We start from the raw sequence: 22,250 nt of genomic DNA, 5'->3' as shown, positions 1-22,250 counted from the left end.
ATGTAGCAGACATGATATAGGTTGTCAGTATTCTTACATTTTTGATTCTTGGTTCTTCCACCAGCTGTAGATCAGTCCCATCACTAGTACCTTACACGTCAGAAGGCTGCCTCCAAGAATCACCAACATCCAAAAGAGACTCGAGTTAGAATGTGATCTACAAAATACAGAGAATAAACACATATAATTGTGACACAACTTCTTTGTTCCTTATGGGCTCCAGCCAGTGTGATCCATGTTGGCAGATAATGCTGGTTTAGTGGCAGGCCTCATCATGTACTTCTGAAGAGTGTAAAGAAAGTCAAATTTTGTACACATGCAAAATGGGAGCCGCTGAAATTTGGGCACTAGAAATATCCACTAGTTTAATATCGGTAAAATTACTGATATAATACTATTGGGCATTGGTAATTCTAACAGTAAAATTTTGGTAAATTTTATTAATATTTGACTATTTTTAAACTTAACCCTATTCTCACATTAGCCCTCCCCCTACCAATGCCTAATCCTAACATATCCTGCTGTAATGGTTGGTGTCAGCACACAGAGAGTATCCGATTATTGATGATCTGCAGTATCACCAATAATACAGACGTATACCTGATTATTAGTGATCTGCAGAATCACCAATAATACAAGCCTAGTAAAGTGTAAGTGTTTGGGTGCAACAGTAACTTTAATAGTTTGACCAGACCTCACCAGAGGGGCTGGTGAGGTACTATCAGTACATTAACGTGCACTAGCGTACAAGTTCCAGCAGGCTGGAGAGTACAATAACAAAGAGGCTGAATCTCCCAGGGAGTGGGTAATTCAGACAGTACTGCAGGCACGAGAACACCCGTGGGGCGGGAGACCCAGACTGAACAGCAGCAAGGAGAGACAATACAGCTATAATGACAGATGCCCTATTAGAGCAGGTAATTGGGGATGTACTACAGCTTAACAAAACGGTTCCACCAGAGGAGCTGGTGTAACCAGTACCTCACCAGTTAGCGAGGGCCTACTGGTGAGTAGAAAGGTCAGGCAGGCAATGTTCAGCAACAGAGAGGTAAGTAAATACAAAATCGTGAGACAAGAGAGTAATCAGTAATCAGGCAGAGGTTCAGGTTCAGCAACAGGAAGGTACGTATCGGTATAGAATCGTGAGGCAAGAGAGTAATCGGTAATCAGGCAGAGGTTCAGCAACAGGAAGGTACGTATCGGTATAGAATCGTGAGGCAAGAGAGTAATCGGTAATCAGGCAGAGGTTCAGCAACAGGTAGACAGATGGGCAGAAGTACAAGATCAGAAGACAGATTCAAAGTCAGAGTGCTAGCCAGAGTCGTACACAGGAGATTAATACAATAGAAATATCCTAGCTTGGGTGTGAAATCATTGGTATCAACACCCTGGATCTAGTCTACACACAACAACAATAACAAGAATATAATTCCTAACTTGGTGTGAAATCCGTGGCATCAACACCAGGGAACTAACTAAGGTCTGCGCGCTCACACGCAAGTATTCACGACAACAGACAAATTAGCAATGCAGCCCGGAGGCTTATGAAGCAGAGGAGACCTCACTGGCATGCCCCCCTCTCATCAGCCAATCCTGGGCACCGTGGGTCTCCCCTGACGTCAGCCGACCAGCAGGTCAGCTGACGGGTTTCCTCCTCACATAAAGCTCCCGTCTATGTGCGCGCCCGCGCGCTATGGCAGCCCCCTGCACGGGAGTACGTTCCGTCCTCCTGCACGCCGAACGGACGGATGGCCGCATGGAGGCAGCTGCGGCGGCGGTGCTGTTCGCCGCAGCTGCCTCGGATATTACACCTGCCCACTGATGTCTAACCCTAACCCCCCCACCCACAAAAACTAACCCTCACTGACCACCCCCACACCAATTCCCAACCCTAACCAACCCCAACCCTAACACATGCCTAACCCCCCAACTCCGCAAAATATAAATATTGGGTGCCGGGGATATTTGAGTGCCCCCATAGGAGCCCATGTTAATAGTGGCTATAAACGGCACTCAAATTTAGGTTTATAGCCGCAATTTAAATTATCATTTCACTAAAATTTGGGAGTCTGAACAGCATTACAGCAGTTTGCTATTCTTTCAATGTAAATCTATTGAAATTATGCAAAATCTGAAACATTCCTGCACATTCAATGGAATTGTACTTTTTGCCTTGCTATGAATGAAGTATGGTGCGAAAAAAAATATCATTTTTTCCCATGACATCCAAGAATGCCAAAATGGCAATAGACACATTTGGAGTCTCTATAATCAAAATACACTGAAAAAACAGTTTTAGAAAAAAAATACATGTTGACTCACCTTTTAAAATATGTTTTGTTGCATCAAAATGAAAAAAAAAAACATTTTTTTTAATTTGTGGGATCACATATTTGGCATTAGAAAAAAGCTGATATCCTGAGAACTATGAAATTTGGAAGTTGTTGTAGCTATGTTACAAAGCTACATACATGACATAGCCAGTTCTGTAACTTTAATTTAAGGTAAAAAAAAATGTAGGCTTTAAAGCATATACTGTACATCAAATACAGTGCCCATCCCATTTCAAGCAATAGTACACTTTGACAGGTCCCCTTTATCTTCTTCCTGATAAATGCCCAGTATTATTTAAGATGACTGAATGGAAATTAATGTTATGTACATTTAATGGCCCAGTTACCTGAGTGGTTTCTTACCCAGAAATACTATATTGGATTTTTTCCATCTCTGATTGGTTATCTTCTAGCACTTGTATTCTGATCCTCTGTATAGTGTCAATGTCACCACCATACACGTCAGTCCGGCATTGGTATACACCAGCATCATCTTCTTGAATATTGGTAATGTTGATTAAGACCAATCCTTGAGAAGTTTTATCAGAAATTGCTGTATTGCTTTTTGTTTTCCAACCAAGCAGTGGTATGCGATGGGCACGGACCACATTCTGGCAAAATCCAACATCATCCTCTTTGCACCATGACTTCCTTCTCCAGCGGGAGGTATGCCTTTGGTATGGACAGACAATGGCCAGTGTTTCCCCTATTTGTCCCGAATACACTGTGATATTCTCTGCTAGACACAGGACTGGTAAACCTGGAAAAGAGAACAGAATGATATAGAGTGTTCATTATAACATTGTTGCAATGAATAAAAGAGAAACAAGTTCCATACTTATTACTCCCAACCACTTCTATATGGAAGTAAGCCAAATTCAGCTGAATGTCTGTAGTAATTTTATGGAATATATTCTAGGAGATGTTTCATAGTTCATCACTAAGTGAAATGGCTTCTGCAGTTTACTTCATTGGGTGAGAATGGGTAAGTGCAGCCATTTAAGTCAGGTGCTTCTTGGTCTGAGCACTTACCTAGTCTCCGCATGCAGTATAAAGCTCTTTCAGTTTAAATGAACGGAGAAAGAACCTCAGGATGTGGATTATCCCTCCATTCATTTGAATTATTACATTATAAGTAGTGAGGTATCTTTTGGCTTACTTAAAACGTCCAGTTAAATTTAACGTACACACTTTAGGCCACATTCACAGTGGCTGTTGAGTTGTGTTCCCTGTGACAGCAGGAACACAACGCAATGGATCGTGGCAGCGGCACTTCTGCGCATTGCGTTTGGTACAGGGAAGCATACAGTCAATGAAAACCATGCCTTCACTTTTACTGTTAATGCATGCGTTTAGCCGTATGTGCGTTACGCTGCAGCAACCATCCTGCTGCAATATGAAGGTCACATAAGTGTTGCATTCCAGTGCTGTAAGCCTCATACAGAGTGGTCATTGCACTGCACCACAATGCCTAACTGTGAATGTGACCTTAGAAGTACTCTGGCCTAAATGAATTAGAAACTGTACAAGCACCTTTCCTTCACCTTTAACCTAGCTGTTAAACTAGCCTTAAAGTGCAACTATACCAAAATAACGCTTTTTCATTTTAGAGCAAGAAGAGGTAAAAATGTCAGATTGTTACTCTTGTCTGTATCCTTAAAGGACAACTGAAGTTAGAGGGATATGGAGGCTGCCATATTTATTTCCTTTTAAGCAATACCAGTTGCCTGGCTATCCTGATGATCCTCTGCCTTTAATATGTATAGCCATAGACCCTGAACAAGCATGCAGCAGAGAACTGTACGGTTCTGATACAGTTCTGCATAATGCCTGAAGAAGAAACTTAATGTTTCGAAAGCTTGCAATAAACCATGTACAGTTAGTCATTAAAGGGGTGTATATTATATATAATATTTGCCGCTAAACTCCGATGCGGCGTTAAATACTATTCCCCCTCCGAGTTGTCGCAACTCGGAGGGAGATGTAATTCGGGGTCTGGCAGTCGCCAGAGCCCCGAATTACCGATACATGCCCCGCGCAGCATAGCATTGCTGCTATGGGGCATCTAGTTTCGGCGCTCGGCTCTCAGAGCCGCGTGCCGAAAACAGCTGATTTGTCATTAAAGGTATCACCGGAATCAATGCTTGTTGGTTTGATGTCTGCCTTTCTGACAAGTATAATATGAACAGAATCTCAGACAATAATAAAACATTATGGAGATGTTATCCCTTCCTCATGCTATTCAATAATAATAATAATAATGATAAAAAAAAATTGTACTTGCACTTGCACTTAAACCTTATAAAAATCCAAACGTAACAACAGATTTTTACTATACTTTATCCTTAAAGCACAGCTGAAGTTAATTTAAAATGATGAGATAAACAATTATATCCATAGCCCTAATCCAAAAATAGGGTTCTTATTTTAAAAGTTAACCACTTTGGTACCAGCAGCCTCTGCCCCCTTAACCACTTTGTCCTCCTTGACGTAGCCCAGGAATCAATGAATCTGGCCATGGTGCCCGATCACTGATTCCTCTCCCCCGCAGAAAAAGCGACAGCTTATCTCGGAAGCTTCATTTTTTCTGACTCCTATGTCCCTCTAAGCGTACATGTTACGCTTAGAGTGACGTCATGTACTCAAGGTTGCCATTTTGGGGCCAAAAAGTAAAACTACATCTAAAAGTTAAAAAAAATTAAAATACACATATATTTCCCCAAATCAAATACTATTTACATCCCACCCTCTCAAAAAAATGTTTAATAATAATAAAAAAAAAACCCATTACAATAAAAAAACAACAACACATAAATATTTACCTAAGGGTGTAAACTTTTTAAATATCTATGTAAAGATGAAATATTTCAATTTTTTTTAATAAGCTTGTAAACAGTAATGGATGCAAAACGGAAAAAATGTTCTTTTATTTCCACATAAAATTTCGTCGCCATACAATGTGATAGGGACATAATTTAAATGGTGAAATAACCGGGACAAATGGGCAAATACAATACGGGGGTTTTAATTATGAAGGCATGTATTATTTTAAAACTATAATGGCCGAAAACTGAGAAATAATGAATTTTTTCAGTTTTTTTCTTATTCTTACTGTTAAAATGCATTTACAGTGAGGTAGCTCTTAGCAAAATGTACCCCCCAAAGAAAGCCTAATTGGTGGCGGAAAAAACAAGATATAGATCAGTTCATTGTGATAAGTAGTGATAAAGTTATAGGCTAATGAATGGGAGGTGAACATTGCTCGGATGCATAAAATGAAAACGACCGAGGGCTTAAAGAAAACCTGAACTGAAAATTAAAAGTCAAAATAAGCATACACAAGTCATACTTACCTTCCATGTAGTCTGCTCCTCAGTGTCTTTCTCCTGTCCCGCATCCTATTTGTTCACTGTGATCAAGGGAATTTTCCGTCCTCCATTTTGAAAATGGCCATTACACATAACAGCTTTCTGGTCAACACACAGTTAAACTGTAACATCGCCCACTTGAGCCATAGGGAAACATGGACATTAGCTGGTACATCAGTTTTCCTCTCAGCTATAACTGACAGCAACTGATATTTTACTGACAGCAACTGATATATATCAGATCTGACAAAATATTGTCAGAACTGGAAGGGATTATTATCAGAAGAAAATGGTGAGCTTCTGAGAGGAACTGATGATGGCAAGGTAACTATGCAATGTTCATTTGAATTTACCTCATGTGTTTATTTTAAATATTTTACTCAGTACAGGTTCTCTTTAAGTGGTTAAGGACCAGAGGCTGCTGGTACAGTAAAATGCAGCTTCCTGACGAATGGCCGCTAAAATCTGCCACTCCTGCCGGTCACGACATTCTGTCCCCACCGCAGGCTCCTCTCTCTGCCGTCTGGATGGTGTAAGGTGGCTGGGTGGTGTAATGGTTAAAGGCTCTGCCTCTGGCGCAGGAGATCAGGGTTTGAATCTCGGCTCTGCCTGTTCAGTATGCCAGCACCTATTCAGCAGGAGACCTTAGGCAAGTCTCCCTAACACTGCTACTGCCTATAGAGCGCGCCCTAGTGGCTGCTGCTCTGGCGCTTTGAGTCCGCCAGGAGAAAAGCGCGATATAAATGTTATTTGTCTTGTCTTGTCTCTATGACAGCAGAGCACTGTCCACCGGTCAGGAGACGCTTTCATTGGCTCCTGACTCTGTCAATCATCGTAAGCCAATGGGGTTGGCTTACAGTGATGACAGGGCCAGGAGCCAACGAAAAAACGGCTCCTGACCTGCTCACAGAGCTCTGCCGTCGTAGAGACGGCAGGGTGAGCAAATTGCAGCGGAGACAGAGCGGCGGTAACGGCAGGGACGCACGGTCAATGCGACTTAGAGTCTACGTCCAGTCAGCACCACCTGCTGGATGTAGATTTGTACTGTGTCGGTCCATGAAAGGTTAAACATTGAAGTTAAAATTTTTGACTTTTTTACGTAAATGAAAACAGCTGCTCACAGATTTTACAGATTTACGCTGCTCTTATACAGACAAATCTATTTTTTTTAATCTTTTTATTTGTTTTCTGCACTCTGAAGTCTTTCTTAGCTATGCAGCAGTTTTATTATACCTACGGAAGCTTCACTCAGGGTTACACTACATTCCTAATGCGTATAACTCTCTCTTGTGCATAGACGTGCATGCATTTATGCAAAAATGTGTTTTCTCATATGTGAAAATTAGTTTTCATATCCCTTATAGATTTCAATGCATTTGTGCAAAAATGTGGCTTCTCTTATACGAAAATTCAAACCAAAAGTAAAAACAATACAAGTTAAACAGTAGTCGCATCATGGATATCAGTGCAAATCAAAAAAGATCCAGGTGGCAGGGAGACACAGGTTGCAAATACACACTTAGTTAACAAAGGTTGCATATAATGGACCTAGAAAAGTGCACAATCATGAAGCTTCCCAGAGCTGAATTGAACTATGAGCCAAAAGTAGAGCACACTTGATCACAATATGTTGACCAAGCATCCCAGATGGAATTAAATGTATCCAAATTATCTATAGAAGCATAAAACAACTGGGCAGTGAGTTTAATCGTGTTCATTTGGTCTGTAACCATTGCAATGGATAGATCAGCCAATTTCCATTTAGAAGTAATCGCCCATAAAGCAGCCAAAAAGAGGTATCTTCTAGTATATAATTTCAGGTATACATAGGGAACTTTAAAGCTGGGAAGAAAAGTTGTCTTCTAATGCCTTGTAGACGTCAACACATTTCTACGACAATTACACAAAATATCGCAAGACCAAGATTACTCACAAAGTTGTAATTACGATCAGAATCGTAATTGTGAAAATTTCGCCAATATTTATGAAACAAAAATGACTCATCACGATCAACTAGCACTACTATTCCATCTAAATTCATAAATCGGATCTTTTTGGGGGGTGCCAGCTATGTTTATTGTGAGTCACCTTGCAGAATGTAAGGGAGTTGGCTCAGTGGTAGAATCAGTGGTTTCTGCTTGACAGGGACAACCATACTCTGATGCCTGTAGGCAGCCATAGATGTTTTAGTCACAGATACTGAGCATTAGATTGAGCATAATAAAGGTAGCATCTTACCTATTATGAATAAGGTGAAGCAGAGGCTAAGATCCATTTTGGAATAATCTGGCACAGCAAACAAACCCGCAAGATCCTCTCTTTGTGATATCTCTTAAAAAGTGAAGTTACATGGAGGAACTAGACAACATCTGGGCTGCTGATTGAGAAATGTGCTGAACTAGACTAAATATAGTACTGATGTCACTGAGAAGACCATGCTGTGTGTGCAGGAGTTATGTCATTGTGGTATAATATGATTTATTGGGAAAGAGCTAAAAATGCTTCCTTTTTACTCCAGTGACAAGTCTGGCATAGAACTAAAGCTTAAAGAGACTCTGTAACAAAAATGTTAGCAGTATTTCTCCTATCCTACAAGTTCCTAAGGCTGTTTCATTGTGCTCTGGCTTACTGCAGCACTTTCTACTTGCACCATCTCTGTAATAAATTAACTTATCTTTCACCTGTCGGATTTGTCGGCTGTGTCTGGAAGGCTGCCAAGTGCCAACTCTTCAGTAATGTGAACAAGTTAACTCCTTCCAAGCCCCTCCAGTGCTCCTGTGATGACTATTCCTCACAGACAATGTCCCTGCTCTCACTGTCAGCTTGTCTGCTATCTGTGAGGTTGATAAACACAGACTGATAAACTGAACAAAGAATAGCTGGCTGAGGAGGAACCTGTTTGTCAGGCTGACACAAGTGCAGAGCCAAGACACAGCTTGTCATGCTTTATTGACACAGAGCTCTTTCAAAACTTGCACATAACCTCTGGAGACTGAATTCAACGTGTAACTCACTGAATTCTCTGTGTACTCACTGTGTATTAACTGAGTTCACTGCTCTGCTGATGTACTTCCTGTTTTGGTGGCCATCTTTTCTGTTTACAAAACAGTTTATAAAACAGTTTTTTTACCCTCTTTATTGCAGCAGAGAGCAGCAAAAATATTACAGAGGGGGTAGGAGATGACCCCAAACAGGCAGGAATGTTTGTTTATACTTCATTTTATGAATACAGATTCTCTTTAACACTTATACCTGGTTTTGACAGCACATTGTATTTCCCAAATTACCAAGTTGAGGGGTACCTTTTAGTATATTAATATCCTGTAAAATGGCATGCCCCACTATGGTGGTCAGCTCTCAGCCTCACAGTGCACTTAGATTTTCCAGCATTGAGAACAGCAAACGATACACCAGCCAGCTGAGAGGGTTGGCACAGGCATGTTAACTAAACCAAACCCTTGTCCACACAAATACACAATGCACACACATGCAGATATCTATCACCACATTTTTTTTCAGTGGGACACAACATCCACACCAGATCACACCAACAGCTGTGTGATTCTAACCCTACTGTACATGTGACGGAAGTTCAGAATAATTGGTTACTGTGAAGATTCTTTACACCTATTGGAATATAGACTTTAAGGCTTTCACGCTGCTTTAAATCAGGGGTGTCAATCTCAAATACAAAGTGGGCCAAAACTGAACAATGGGGCCCAGTCGCGGGCCAACCTCAATGTCTCTACTGGCCACCTTCCTCCCTTATAAAGTTTCCTGGTGTCTAGTGGTCCTCCTCCCTCCCCTATACAGTTCCATGGTGTCTAGTGGTCCTCTCTCCCCTATACAGTTTCCTAGTGTCTAGTGGCCCCCACTCTCCCCTATACAGTTCCCTAGTGTTAAGTGCTTTCCCCTACTTCCCCTATACGGCTTCCCTGGTGTTCTAGTGCTTCACCTCCAATATAGCTTCCCTGGTGGTCTACAGTAGGCCAAACATAATGCACAGTGGGGAAACCACTAGAGGGCCAAATTTAATGGCTCTGAGGGACAGATCTGACCCTCAGGCCGAAGTTTGACATATGTTTTAAATCCAATTGACATGGAAAATGTTGTTTATGATTCGTTTCTAACTGATCTATAAGTCCTGGCATGATGGGCTGCAGGGTAGATAGGCTGTGCACATGAGTGCATGAAGGCAGTAAATTATCATCTTAGCATAGAGAGTGGATTTCGAAAATCTCTAAGGACGCAAAAAATAGATGAGGGTTCATCTGTTCTGGAAAACTTCACCCTCCAATGGTCAGCATGTCCTTACTAAAACAGTAATAATACAAAAACATTTGTAAAGCCCTTTTCTCCCATAGGACTTAAAGCGCATAGATATGTCTCAGATCAATACAGGGTTGCAGGCTGGACTGTGTTACAGAGGAAATAGACAGATATTCATAAATGCCAGACTAAACGGGTGGTTTTCCAGTTTGGACTAAAATGCTCCCAGGTAGTGATGATAGCTACGAGCAGCTAGGAGTACGTAGCTACTGTACTTGTTATTAAATAAATTTAAATATGTTAAATTTATTTAAAAAAATGTATTTTAAAAAATTTAGATATAAATTTAAATTAGAGGGGAGTTAACTTAAATATGCCAACTATAGCTGATGCGTTCCACTCACGGTCCACGTACTTCCTCCTTCTGGGTTTGCAACAAATCCTTCAGGTGTCCAGGGCACAGATTGTGCAAGGATTTAAATGTCATTAAGCCAATCTTAAACAGAATTCTCCATTTCAATCAGAAGCCAATGGAGTGAGAGAAGGGTTGGTGTTCTGTGGCAATGGTGGGGTTGGCTACAGCCTTGCAGGGGCAGGCAGTGTAGGTCTATGTGTGGAAGGCATGTATAGATAACATTGCAGTAGTTCAACCGTGATGTGATGAAGGCATGAACTAGGGTTGGAAGATCTGCTAAAGGTGCTTAATTTTTGCAATATTCCTTAGGTCAGTGGTTCCCAACCCATGTGCCGCGACACATACATGTGTCGCGGCAGCTTCGGGTATGTGTCGCAGTGCTCTCGGAGGAAAGCAGCGCAGTGGAGGGAGAGCTGTGGGCAGCGGCGGAGAAGGGGGCCATCTCCCCCCCTTCTCTCGCCTTAGGGTGCTCTTCCTCCCTCGCTCTCTCCTCCGGAGCTAACTGCGGTCAGGCGTATGCAGCGGGCGGGACTTACCTTCCGTGTCACTCCAAGCGCCGGAAGTTCTGGTGCCGCAGCCGCTGCTCTGGTCTGGATCAGACCAGAGTAGTGGCAAATCATCCCGCACCTGCGACGAGACCAGACGGAGAACACGGAAGGTAAGTTCCGCCCCTCTGCCAGCCACCGCACTTCGTTCCGGAGGAGAGAGCGAGGGAGGGAGAGCACCCTGAGGTGCCGCTCTCCTTCCCTCGCTCTCTTCTCCAGGGGGGGGGGGCACCTGGCTACATATACTGGGCATATATACACCTGGCTACATATACTGGGCACATATACCTCTGGCTACATATACTGTAGACATATACACCTGGCTACATATACTGGGCACATATACACCTGGCTACATATACTGGGCATACATACACCTGACTACATATACTGGGCATATATTCACCTGGCTACATATACTTGGCACATATACCCCTGGCTACATATACTGGGCATATATACACCTGACTACATATACTGGGCACATATACCCCTGGCTACATCTACTGGGCACATATACCCCTGGCTACATATACTGGGCACATATACACCTGGCTACATATACTGGGCATATATACACCTGACTACATATACTGGGCATATATACACCTGACTACATATACTGGGCACATATACCCCTGGCTACATATACTCGGCACATATACACCTGGCTACATATACTGGGCATATATACACCTGACTACATATACTGGGGACATATACCCCTGGCTACGTATACTGGGCCCATATACCCCTGGCTACATATACTGGGCACATATGCCCCCGGCTACATATACTGGGCACATATACCCCTGGCTACATATACTGGGTACATATACCCCTGGCTACATATACTGGACACATATACCCCTGACTACATATACTGGGCACATATACACCTGCCTACATATACTGGCCACATATACACCTGCCTACATATACTGGGGACATATACCTCTGGCTACATATACTGGGCACATATATCCCTGGCTACATATACTGGGCACATATATCCCTGGCTACATATACTGGGGACAACTATCTGTTTGTCATTATGTGCATTTACTGGTGAAAAGCTGTCTCTTATCATGTGCATTTACTGGTGAAAAGCTGTCTCTTATTATGTGCATTTACTGGTGAAAAGCTGTCTCTTATTATGTGCATTTACTGGTGAAAAGATGTCTCTTATTATGTGCATTTACTGGTGAAAAGAGGTCTCTTATTATGTGCATTTACTGGTGAAAAGAGGTCTCTTATTATGTGCATTTACTGGTGAAAAGAGGTCTCTTATTATGTGCATTTACTGGTGAAAAGAGGTCTCTTATGTGCATTCACTGGTGAAAGGCTGTCTCTTAAGTACATTTACCGGTGATAAGCTGTCTCTTATGTGCATTTACTGGTGAAAAGCTGTCTCTTATTATGTGCATTTACTGGTGAAAAGAGGTCTCTTATTATGTACATTTACTGGTGAAAAGCTGTGTCTTATTATTTGCATTTACTGGTGAAAAGCTGTCTCTCATGTGCATTTAGTGGAGAAACGCTGTCTCTCATTACATGCATTTAGTCTACGTGTCACGGAGATCTGAACGTTTGGTTTGATGTGTCACGACTCCAAAAAGGTTGGGAACCACTGCCTTAGGTGAAAGAATGTTTCACAACAGCTGAGATTTTATTCTGAAGCTTGATTCCCCATCAATCTGTACACCCAGGCTGTGCATAAAGTCTTAAGGGGGCCATACACTTACCGATTTTCCCGCCGATATACAGCCGATTCGATCACTGTGATCGAATCGGCTGTGAAATCGTTGCACAAACGCTGACCGAACGATCGATTTCCGTCCGAAATCGATTGTTCCCGTCAATTCCCATCGATCTGTTCATGCAGAAGATTTTGCTCAATCGCCGGCGGGTCAGGAGTGCGTCGATAGCGGCGTTTGAATGCCCGACGACCGACGCTAGCTGCAATACATGATACCTGATCCGGCCGGCGCGAGTCCCCGCTGTCACCGCTGCTTCTTCTCCGCGCTGGGCTCCGAGTCCGGCAGGCTTCACTTCTTCCTGTCCCGGCAGGAAGTTTAAACAGTAGAGCGCCCTCTACTGTTTAAACTTCCCCCGGAAAGGAAGTTCAGTGAAGCTGCAGCCCTGGAGCCCAGAGCGGAGAAGAAGACAGCGGAGACTGGGGGACTCGCGCCGGCCGGATCAGATAATGTATGCGGGAGGGGGGGGGGGGGGCGGTAGCTCCACAGATGGTGAATAGGTTTCATGCTGAAATCGATTCACAATCTGTTTGCAGTAAAGGCAGCCATACGATCCCTCTCTGATCAGATTCGATCAGAGAGGGATCTATCTGTTGGTCGATCTGATGGCAAATCGACCAGTGTATGGCCACCTTTAGTTGCTCAGGTCTGAGCTCCCTATCCTTAGTGGTGCTGGCTGATACTGGAACTGCTTAGCTGTCGAGCGCTGACCTCCAATAACAAGATCCACAGTTTTGAAAGCATTTAGTTTTAGCCAGTTATCATTCATCCACTTCTGAAGTCCTCCAGTGGTAGACAGGTTATGTGTATGCTAGGTGTGTATTTTATCCCACAAGTGGGGCTTGCACTCTCTTGCAGGTAGGCACTTATCTGTTTTTAAGTAGCGCTGTTCATTTCTTTGCTATGTACTAATTTAATTCATTTTTGGTCAGCTGCTCCCACTTAGCAGCCTTGCTTTTGGTGTATGTGCAGAGCTTCTGTTTGGGTTCAAGGTGCGTTTGCAGTTTCTGGGGGGGCTCAGCACACCTCTGATTGTAGGCCATTCGGAGGCGGCCTGGTGATGCGCTGATCCACCTTTTTGCGCAATTTTCGATTTTACTTGGTAGCGCACCCAGGCTATGCATATGCATAGGTTAGGATTTAGTTAGTTCCTCCAGTGGTAGACAGGTTATGTGTATGCTAGGTGTGTATTTTATCCCACAAGTGGGGCTTGCACTCTCTTGCAGGTAGGCACTTATCTGTTTTTAAGTAGCGCTGTTCATTCTTTGCTATGTACTCTTGAAGTTCAGCTAAGCACGCGTTTATTTGTGAAGTAGGGTCTGTTAAACCAGGTTTGAATCATAAATATAGCTGGATGTAAGCATAGCAATGATATGTCAGTGTGACGATTAATGCCACTACTCAGATGACTGATTATTGGTGATCTGCGGAACCACCAAAATTACAGACGCTATACTCGATTATGTGTGATCCGCAGAATCACCAATAATACCAGTATAGCAAGAACGAGAGCAGAGCGTAAGTGTGTGTCTGGTGCCACCGTAACTCTAATGGTTTTACAGGACCTTACCACAGGGGTTGGTAAGGAACACTCAGGACACCAACAGAACAGACTAGACACAAGGCCCCCTAGTGGGGCTGGAAGGTACAGACAGATAAATACGGTTCTAACGATCACCTGTGGAGCAGGTGATTCAGACCTTACTGCAGTCTCAGAGATACAAATAACACGACTCTAATGGTCACCTGTGAAGCAGGTGATTCAGACCTTACTGCAGTCTTAGAGATACAAATAACACAGCTCTAATGGTCACCTGTGGAGCAGGTGATTCAGACCTTACTGCAGTCTCAGAGATACAATTAATACAGCTCTAATGGTCACCTGTGGAGCAGGTGATTCAGACCTTACTGCAGTCTCAGAGATACAATTAACACAGCTCTAATGGTCACCTGTGGAGCAGGTGATTCAGACCTTACTGCAGTCTCAGCAACAAGTTCCTTCCGTAGTCTGGACTCTCCACGGGGAGGGGTCGGACAGGGAGATGGAAGGACAGAACGTTAATGACACCAGAGAGAGGGTGTCACTAACAGGTCTGGCGTTCCGTAACAATTGGTGTAACACAGAGAGGGTCTGATTACCGGTGAACTGCAGTATCACCGGGAATCCAGAATATACCCGATTATTGGTGATCTGCAGTATCACCGATAATCAGATATATAAGCTAACCTCTGGACACCTGAGTAACGAGTGTTTGGTGCAACTGTAATGTTTTGAGGGCTGCACCTCAAGAGCAGGTACAGGGCAGCAAGGAGTACTACACAAGTACTAATTCCTTCCAAAGGCCTAGACTTCCCCGAGGGAGGAGTCAGGCTGAGCGTAGGAAGGACAGAGCGTGAGTGACACCAAAGGTAGTGTGACTAACGGATCTGGGAACTGCCTCTAACAGTAAGGTCAGTTCTCGCGGTCGGGCAAGCCAGGTCGTAAACACACGGACAGATAAAGTACAGATTCAGAAGGCAGAGGCGGAGTCTAAAGTACAGGCAGGGTTCGGCAACAGGTTATCAGAAATATCGAGGTACAGAATCAGGAGGCAGATGCGGAGTCTAGAGGTGAGCCGGGGTTCGACAACAGAGTATCAGAATAGCAAGGTACAAGATCAGAGTTTCAGAAGAATGGTCAGACAGGAAAACAGGTCATAACAGATAATCACAATCAAACTAGTACTTTAAACTATCAACAGAATCTAGCTAAATGTGGATCCCCGGCTCCGGCCGGTTCTAGCACACTTTGGGATCTGACTATGGTCTGAGTACTGACACACAAGTGTACACGACGACAGACGAAGACAGAGTAACAACTCCAGGTTTAAATACTGACAGCAGATTCAAGCAGCCCCGCCCGAGGGGCTGAACCAACCTGCAAGGAAGATTGACAGGTGGAAGTCAGCTGACCACAAAGTCAGCTGATCTGTCTCCTCTGCCCATAAAGGTCCTTTAGCTCCATGTAAAGGTCCTTTTGCTCCATGTGCAGGCGTGTGGACCCAAGCTGCTGCAACAGAGATCCCTGTCCCAGCTGAGTCGGGAGGCGACACCCGGGATGGCTTGGCCAGAAAGGTGGCCAAGCCACGCTGCTTTCCACCACAGAGGTAACGTTTAAGATCGTTACAGTCAGGCCATGTTTTTTTGGACATTTTTTCCAAGTATTAGCATGTACTGTTTATGGTGAGCAGCAAAGGAGATAGTATAATGCTCTGGAGGACACCATATTTTAGTGGAACAGTTTTGGAAAGGAAAGGCCCCATGAATACGCTTTGTCTAACCCATTTATGCCACAGAACTTTTGTAGCCTGTTATGCAAGGTCTCATGATTAACTGTGTAAAAAGCCACTAAGAGGTCAAGCAAAATCAGGATGGAACATTGGCCTCTGCCTCTTGCCATGAGCGGATCATTGCAGATCTGAGTGAGGGCTGTTTCACAGCTGTGTTTTTTTTCTGAAGCCAGATTGAAGAGGGTCAAGGATGTTGTTTCAAGAGTATGACTTCAAGTTGGAGGTAGATAGCCTTTTCAATAACTGTTCTAAGAAAGGGGAGGCTGGAGACAGGTCTGTAGCTGTTTAGAGCATCTGGGTTTAACCAGTTCAGCCTTAAGTGTTTTTTCACCTTATACTTCCAAGCAATTTTCACCTCCCAGTTATTTACCAATAACGTTATCACTACTTATCACAATGAATTAAAGTTGAAGAGAAATCGAGAGCCCAATATGGTGTAGTATGTCAAAATTGATTGGATAAATGAAACAGTGAGATGGTAATACTCACAAACACGGGTTACCACCTAGGTAACCACTCATTAGGCAGGTGAGGAGATTAGACCTGTCCTCACTCAGGATTAAGAAGTCGCTCTCTGTAGATAGGAAGAAAGGGGGTAGATCACCCCTCCACCTGGGGTGGACTCAAATATATTGGTAGGTGAACAGAGGCGCCAGAAGGATAAAAGTACATAACATTTTTAAAAAATTGCTGGGAGGAAGTGGTGGACTCGCCTCCGTTAAAGCAGACACCAAGGACTGTAAATGTATAGATATACACATTTATTGTCTTGTGTATATATTGTTTTGTGTAATATTTTGTATGGTATAACTTCAGATGATGGAGCACTTGAGGAAGGTTGGAGGCCTGAAAAGTTGTGTCTGAGCCTGGGCACACTTGCACGTTGCTGTGCAATTTTCAGCAAGACATCAATGTTACAGACTTGTATGCATTGCTGCAAAATACACACAAGTGTGCTTGGGCCCTTAAGGCCCGTACCCACTATGTGATTTCTACAACAATTTTTTTTTAAAGCAACAAGTACCGGTAATCGTTTTCGCTATCTCATAGCGTGGGTACAGGTGTGCGCATATGCAAACAATGTTTGGCGATGCACAGTGATAACAACCGTCAGCAGATCAGATCTTTAAAATCCACTACGACTCCACACAAAGTACAGCGATTGATTGACTTCCCGTTCACAACCATCGTGCGCCGTTGCACGACGTTGCGTGTACCCAGCAGCAGGAAGATGACTCAGGGAACGCTTGTCATCAGGGGACGTCGCTAGGATCAATCTTCCTGCATCATGAGGTTAGTATCCAGCTTAAGGGCCCGTTTCCACTAGTGCGACGCGATTTCGCCGGCATTCCGACGCTTGTAAAAACGCATGCGGGTGCGTTTCCGCATGCGTTTTACCCGCGATTTCGCGTGCGATTTCGCATGGCAGGGTGCCATGCGAAATTAACCATGACACTGCCAGGGCAAAATAACATTGGGAAGGGTGCGAAATCGCACGCGAAATCGCGGGTAAAAACGCATGTACCAAACGCATGCGTTTTTACTATTAAATACATTAGCGGCGATTCGCACGGATTCCCGACGCAGGCGAAAACTGTGGGTCCCGCCGTGCAGATTTGGCCCGCCGCCAAATCGCTCCCGCACGCCGCACAGGTGGAAACAGCCCCATCCACTAACATTAACTATGCGAATCCGCATGCAGTGCCCGCATGCGGATTCGCCCTAGTGGAAACGAGCCCTTAGTCTTCTCTGAATATTCTGCTCCTTAATGTTTGAGCCCTGGTCTTTTTATTAGGTTACTCAGGATAAGATGGATAGCCTTGTTGTCTTTTTTCCAAGTTAAATAATCCCAGTTAGTCTAATCTTTCTTGGTAAATGAGACTTTTTATCCCTCTGATTAATTTAGTTGTACCTGTTCAAGAATGTCTTTATAGTGTGGTGCCCAAACCTGTATGCCACACTTCAGATGTGGCTTCACAAGTATTTAATACACCGAAAGAAATTTACTAGCACCTTGTGTAATTATTTCCCATTTTATGCACCCCAGAAGTTTATTTGATTTTGCTGCTGCTTGCTTGGTATTGGATACGTTTTGTTAACTTGTTGTCAAGGAATATTCCCAAGTTCTTCTCCAAAGTCTGATGTTCCCAGCTGTATGCCATTTATTTTGTATGGTTCTCTATGGTTGTTATGTCCAAAGTGCATGACTTTCAGTTGTCAACATGAAATTTCACCTGCCATGTTCCTGTCCATATGGCCATATTGTGGAGTTCCTGTTGTAATATGTCACTATCCTGCTTAGTGTTGATAATTCTGTACAATTTTGTATCATATGCAAAGATGAGAAGATTATACTTAATACTTTATTCCATTCACTAGATTACTAATAGTTGAATTGGAAAGTATTGGAACTTGTTAAGCTTACAGTTTCCTGGTTCTGATTTTTTCCTTTCTTGAATAAAGGGAAAACATCAACTGTTTGCCAGTCATAAGCCAAAAAGATAAAGAGCCTTATCACTAACTGAACTCAACTCCTCTATGTCGTCTATTATTGGTGAATCACTCCTGGACTGCATCCGTAGAGCGGCAGATACAGCCTCTGCAGTACTTTCTAAAGTGGTAACAGTTGATGTTGGTGCACGCGCTGGAAGATTGGACTGTCCTTGGTTGTAAGTGCTTGGCTGTTGACTATACGGATACCAGCTTCCTTGGTAAGGGTGCAACATATGTGTGTAAGTGCCGGGGGGTGGGCCATAGTAAGGTGGTCCTGCTTCTTGTGTTGCTTGAGTTTGCCAAGGTTGCATTGTTTGAGTTGAGGTGGGTGCACTAGTGGTTTTCATTTGCATAACCATAGTAAACAGTTTCTGTTTCATGTCGTCCCATTTGCTTTTTGGAACCTCCCGTGCCTCCTTTTCCTAGAGCCCTAAAAAATGTCCCCAAACTATCCTGTGGCTCCATTATTTTGGCAACATTCTTCTCCACATCTTTAATTAAAGAAACGACATCCGCATTAGCAGCTTCCGGGACGGTTCTGGGCCTATTCCGTCTAGAGACAGTTACCACAGGTGATGTGGGTCGTTGCGCACTAGTCGGTGTGGATGTTGACTGTGTGCTCACATTTGCATTGTCGTCCTCCTCCTCTGTCTCTCTGTTCTCAGATGATGACCTCAAGGATTGACTGCGAGATGCAATACTGCCGTCATCTTCCTCCTCAGGTTCCTCCTGTGCCTCACTTCTAGCTGCATTTGTCGTTGTTCTGGAATTATAAGAAAAGATATACCAAAAATATATATATTATTTTGCAGTATTAGCTGAAAAAGCAGAAAACTACTAACTTTGGATAGTATAGTTTTCCAAACAAGAATGGTTATTTTATTATCTTCTCCTCTCCTGTGTGTTGCAGAGAAAACCTAGCTGATCAAAAAGTGGGTGGTAGCGGTATCGACTAGGAGCTTGCCCACTCCTGCTTTCCCTGCTGTGGCGGAGGTCTTTCCCGTAGCGGTCCCTTATGGACTTCCATTTTTTTTTAAGCATTTTTACTGGAAAACAAAGGCAGAGAAACTTGATCAAATATGTGAAACTTTCACATCGGTTCCGTACAAAAAATCAATATGCTTTCAATTACTTATCCTGATTGTAAGGTGGGGAGGTACAATGCATTCGGTGGGCCCGTGGGGAGGTACAATGCATTCAGTGGGCCCGTGGGGAGGTACAATGCATTCACTGTGCCCGTGGGGAGGTACAATGCATTCGGTGGGCCCGTGGGGAGGTACAATGCATTCACTGTGCCCGTGGGGAGGTACAATGCATTTCAGTGGGCCCGTGGGGAGGTACAATGCATTCGGTGGGCCCGTGGGGAGGTACAATGCATTCAGTGGGCCCGTGGGGAGGTACAATGCATTCACTGTGCCAGTGGGGAGGTACAATGCATTCACTGTGCCCGTGGGGAGGTACAATGCATTCAGTGGGCCCGTGGGGAGGTACAATGCATTCACTGTGCCAGTGGGGAGGTACAATGCATTCACTGTGCCCGTGGGGAGGTACAATGCATTCAGTGGGCCCGTGGGGAGGTACAATGCATTCAGTGGGCCCGTGGGGAGGTACAATGCATTCGGTGGGCCCGTGGGGAGGTACAATGCATTCAGTGGGAGGTACAATGTATTATAAGATCATACAGTGAGCCGCATCATGTACTTACAAATGTTGTCTCTAGTAGATGCACTATACTCCGGATACAGCTCGAAAAAATGTTTGCAAACTTCCTCCCAAGCGCGTGCCTTCCGTACATTGTTGCTGTATTCCCTGCAGGTACTGTCCCAAATGGCAGGGCGGCCATGAACCTGCTCAACCAGCTCTCCCAGCTCCACATTGCGCTCTGCTGCTGTCGCCATCGCTCTAGCCTGTCTCATCACTTCCTTTCACATCATCACTTCCTTTCGCATGGAATTATGGTTCTCCTTCCTGTTCTGTCCCCTCCTCCAGACGCCTTTGCAGACTTTCACTAGCTTTCACTGGCGTTCGAGCACGTTCGAACGCTACGCGGCCAGACGCAACCGCCTTCCAGAAGCTGCATGTTGCTTTCAGGACTAGACGCGACGCCGGGATCAACCGCCAGGCGTTTATGAAAGCTTGCAAAAGCCAGCCATAAACGCTCCCATTCACTTGAATGAGACGGCGGTAGATCCAAAAAACCGTCGCGTTTGAAAGCCCGCGTTTAACGCCGCAAAAACGTCCATCTGAACCAGCCCTAACACTCAGGGGTGGATGCCATCTAGGCCAGGTGCTTTATCTACCTTGATCTTATTTTAAACATGTCTGAAATGGGTGCATAAACTGAAATTAGGAAGCATATTTACTTCATAAATAGGTTCAATGTGAGCAGTAAATAGTTTAAGATAGTTTCAGAGTCTCTCTCTAGATCATTACCTGTGAAATCCTACAGTTACTATATACCAAGGCACCCTTATTCACTATAGTGCTGTCATGGCCATGAAGGGCCACATTTCTTGAGAATACATGACAGAGGGCTGGACTACAATAAATTGAGGTTTCATGATACCCATAGTGGGATAAAATGTACTGATCAAAAGGACTGATGTAACAAGTGGATTTTCTTATTTACCCCCCAAAACACATAATTAGGCAGCCCTCCCCCAAATGAAAACCCAAACATACTTTGGCAGGTTTTTCCCAAAATACATATACATTGGCAAGGTGCACCCCTCCCAAAATACAAATTTTTGGCAGCCCCCCCCCCCCCCCCCCCTAAAAAGAAAAAAATAATTTGACAGCATTTCCTCATACAACTTAACAGTGTTTACCTTCAAAATACAGATAATTTGGCAGTGTTTCCCCCCAAAATAAACATCATTTGGCATTTACTCTGAAAGTATACATAATTTGGCAGCATTTCCCCTCAAGAAAACACAAAATTTGGCAGCTATTCCTCCCAAAATGCACATAATTTGGCAGCATTACCCCTCAAGGAAACACATGATTTGGCAGCATTTCCCCACAAGAAAACACAAAATTTGGCAGCTATTCCTCCCAAAATACACATAATTTGGCAGCTTTCCCACCAAAAATACACATAATTTGGCAGCATAAACTCTCAAAATACACATAATTAGGCACCATTCACCCCCCCCCCCCCCAAAAAAAAAGATACATTAGGGCCTATAGTACGCAATAATAATCACTGAAGTAGCTAACAAACTTATGTATTCCTGCAATGTAGTAGTTTTAATATTTCACAAGATGGCAGCATTGGATTGATAACGTTCCCCCTGCCTCCCTATTATCCATAGACATGGTGATTTTTTTCATTTTTTTATTTATTTGCTAATTTAGTTTACTACTGAAAAAGTTTGCATAAGGAAAATATTAAATATCACAGGTGAAAGAAAATGGTAAGCGCTGACTAAATACTTTATAGATGAATATTGTAAAAAGAAATAAGCACTTTTATTTGTTATGTTATTTTCACTACAGTTCCTCTTTAAGTACAACAAAGGTTTTACTTTGCTAAAGTGCAGTACAGATAATGTACCTTTATTTTAGCCCAGATTTTAACTAACAAAATAAGGTGTCTCCAGAATAAGTCAGCCCCACTATTTTCCTTTCTGAGTATACTCAATCTCAACTTTTTACAGTATTGCTAAAGGCTGAAAAGGTGTCATGTGCCAAGTTTACATTTGGCATGACTGAATCTAGTCAGTAGGTGGCACTGTATAC

General features: G+C 43.5%; 1 protein-coding gene across 1 annotated transcript in view; it reads right to left on the bottom strand.

The window, feature by feature from the left end:
* LOC137544453 (triggering receptor expressed on myeloid cells 2-like) overlaps positions 1–8,054 on the bottom strand; it is a 31,573-nt gene extending 23,519 nt beyond the window's left edge. The window contains exons 1-3 of the mRNA XM_068265526.1: positions 7,940–8,054; positions 2,697–3,093; positions 38–157 (exon numbers count right to left, since the gene is read on the bottom strand). Coding sequence (XP_068121627.1) covers positions 38–157; positions 2,697–3,093; positions 7,940–7,976 — 554 coding nt within the window. The 5' untranslated portion in view covers positions 7,977–8,054. The remainder of the gene's footprint in view (positions 1–37; positions 158–2,696; positions 3,094–7,939) is intronic.
* Positions 8,055–22,250: the final 14,196 nt, after the last annotated feature.

This window comes from Hyperolius riggenbachi, chromosome 2, assembly GCF_040937935.1.
Source record: "Hyperolius riggenbachi isolate aHypRig1 chromosome 2, aHypRig1.pri, whole genome shotgun sequence".
Lineage (NCBI taxonomy): Eukaryota > Metazoa > Chordata > Amphibia > Anura > Hyperoliidae > Hyperolius > Hyperolius riggenbachi.
This window is presented reverse-complemented; position numbering and strand designations above follow the sequence as displayed.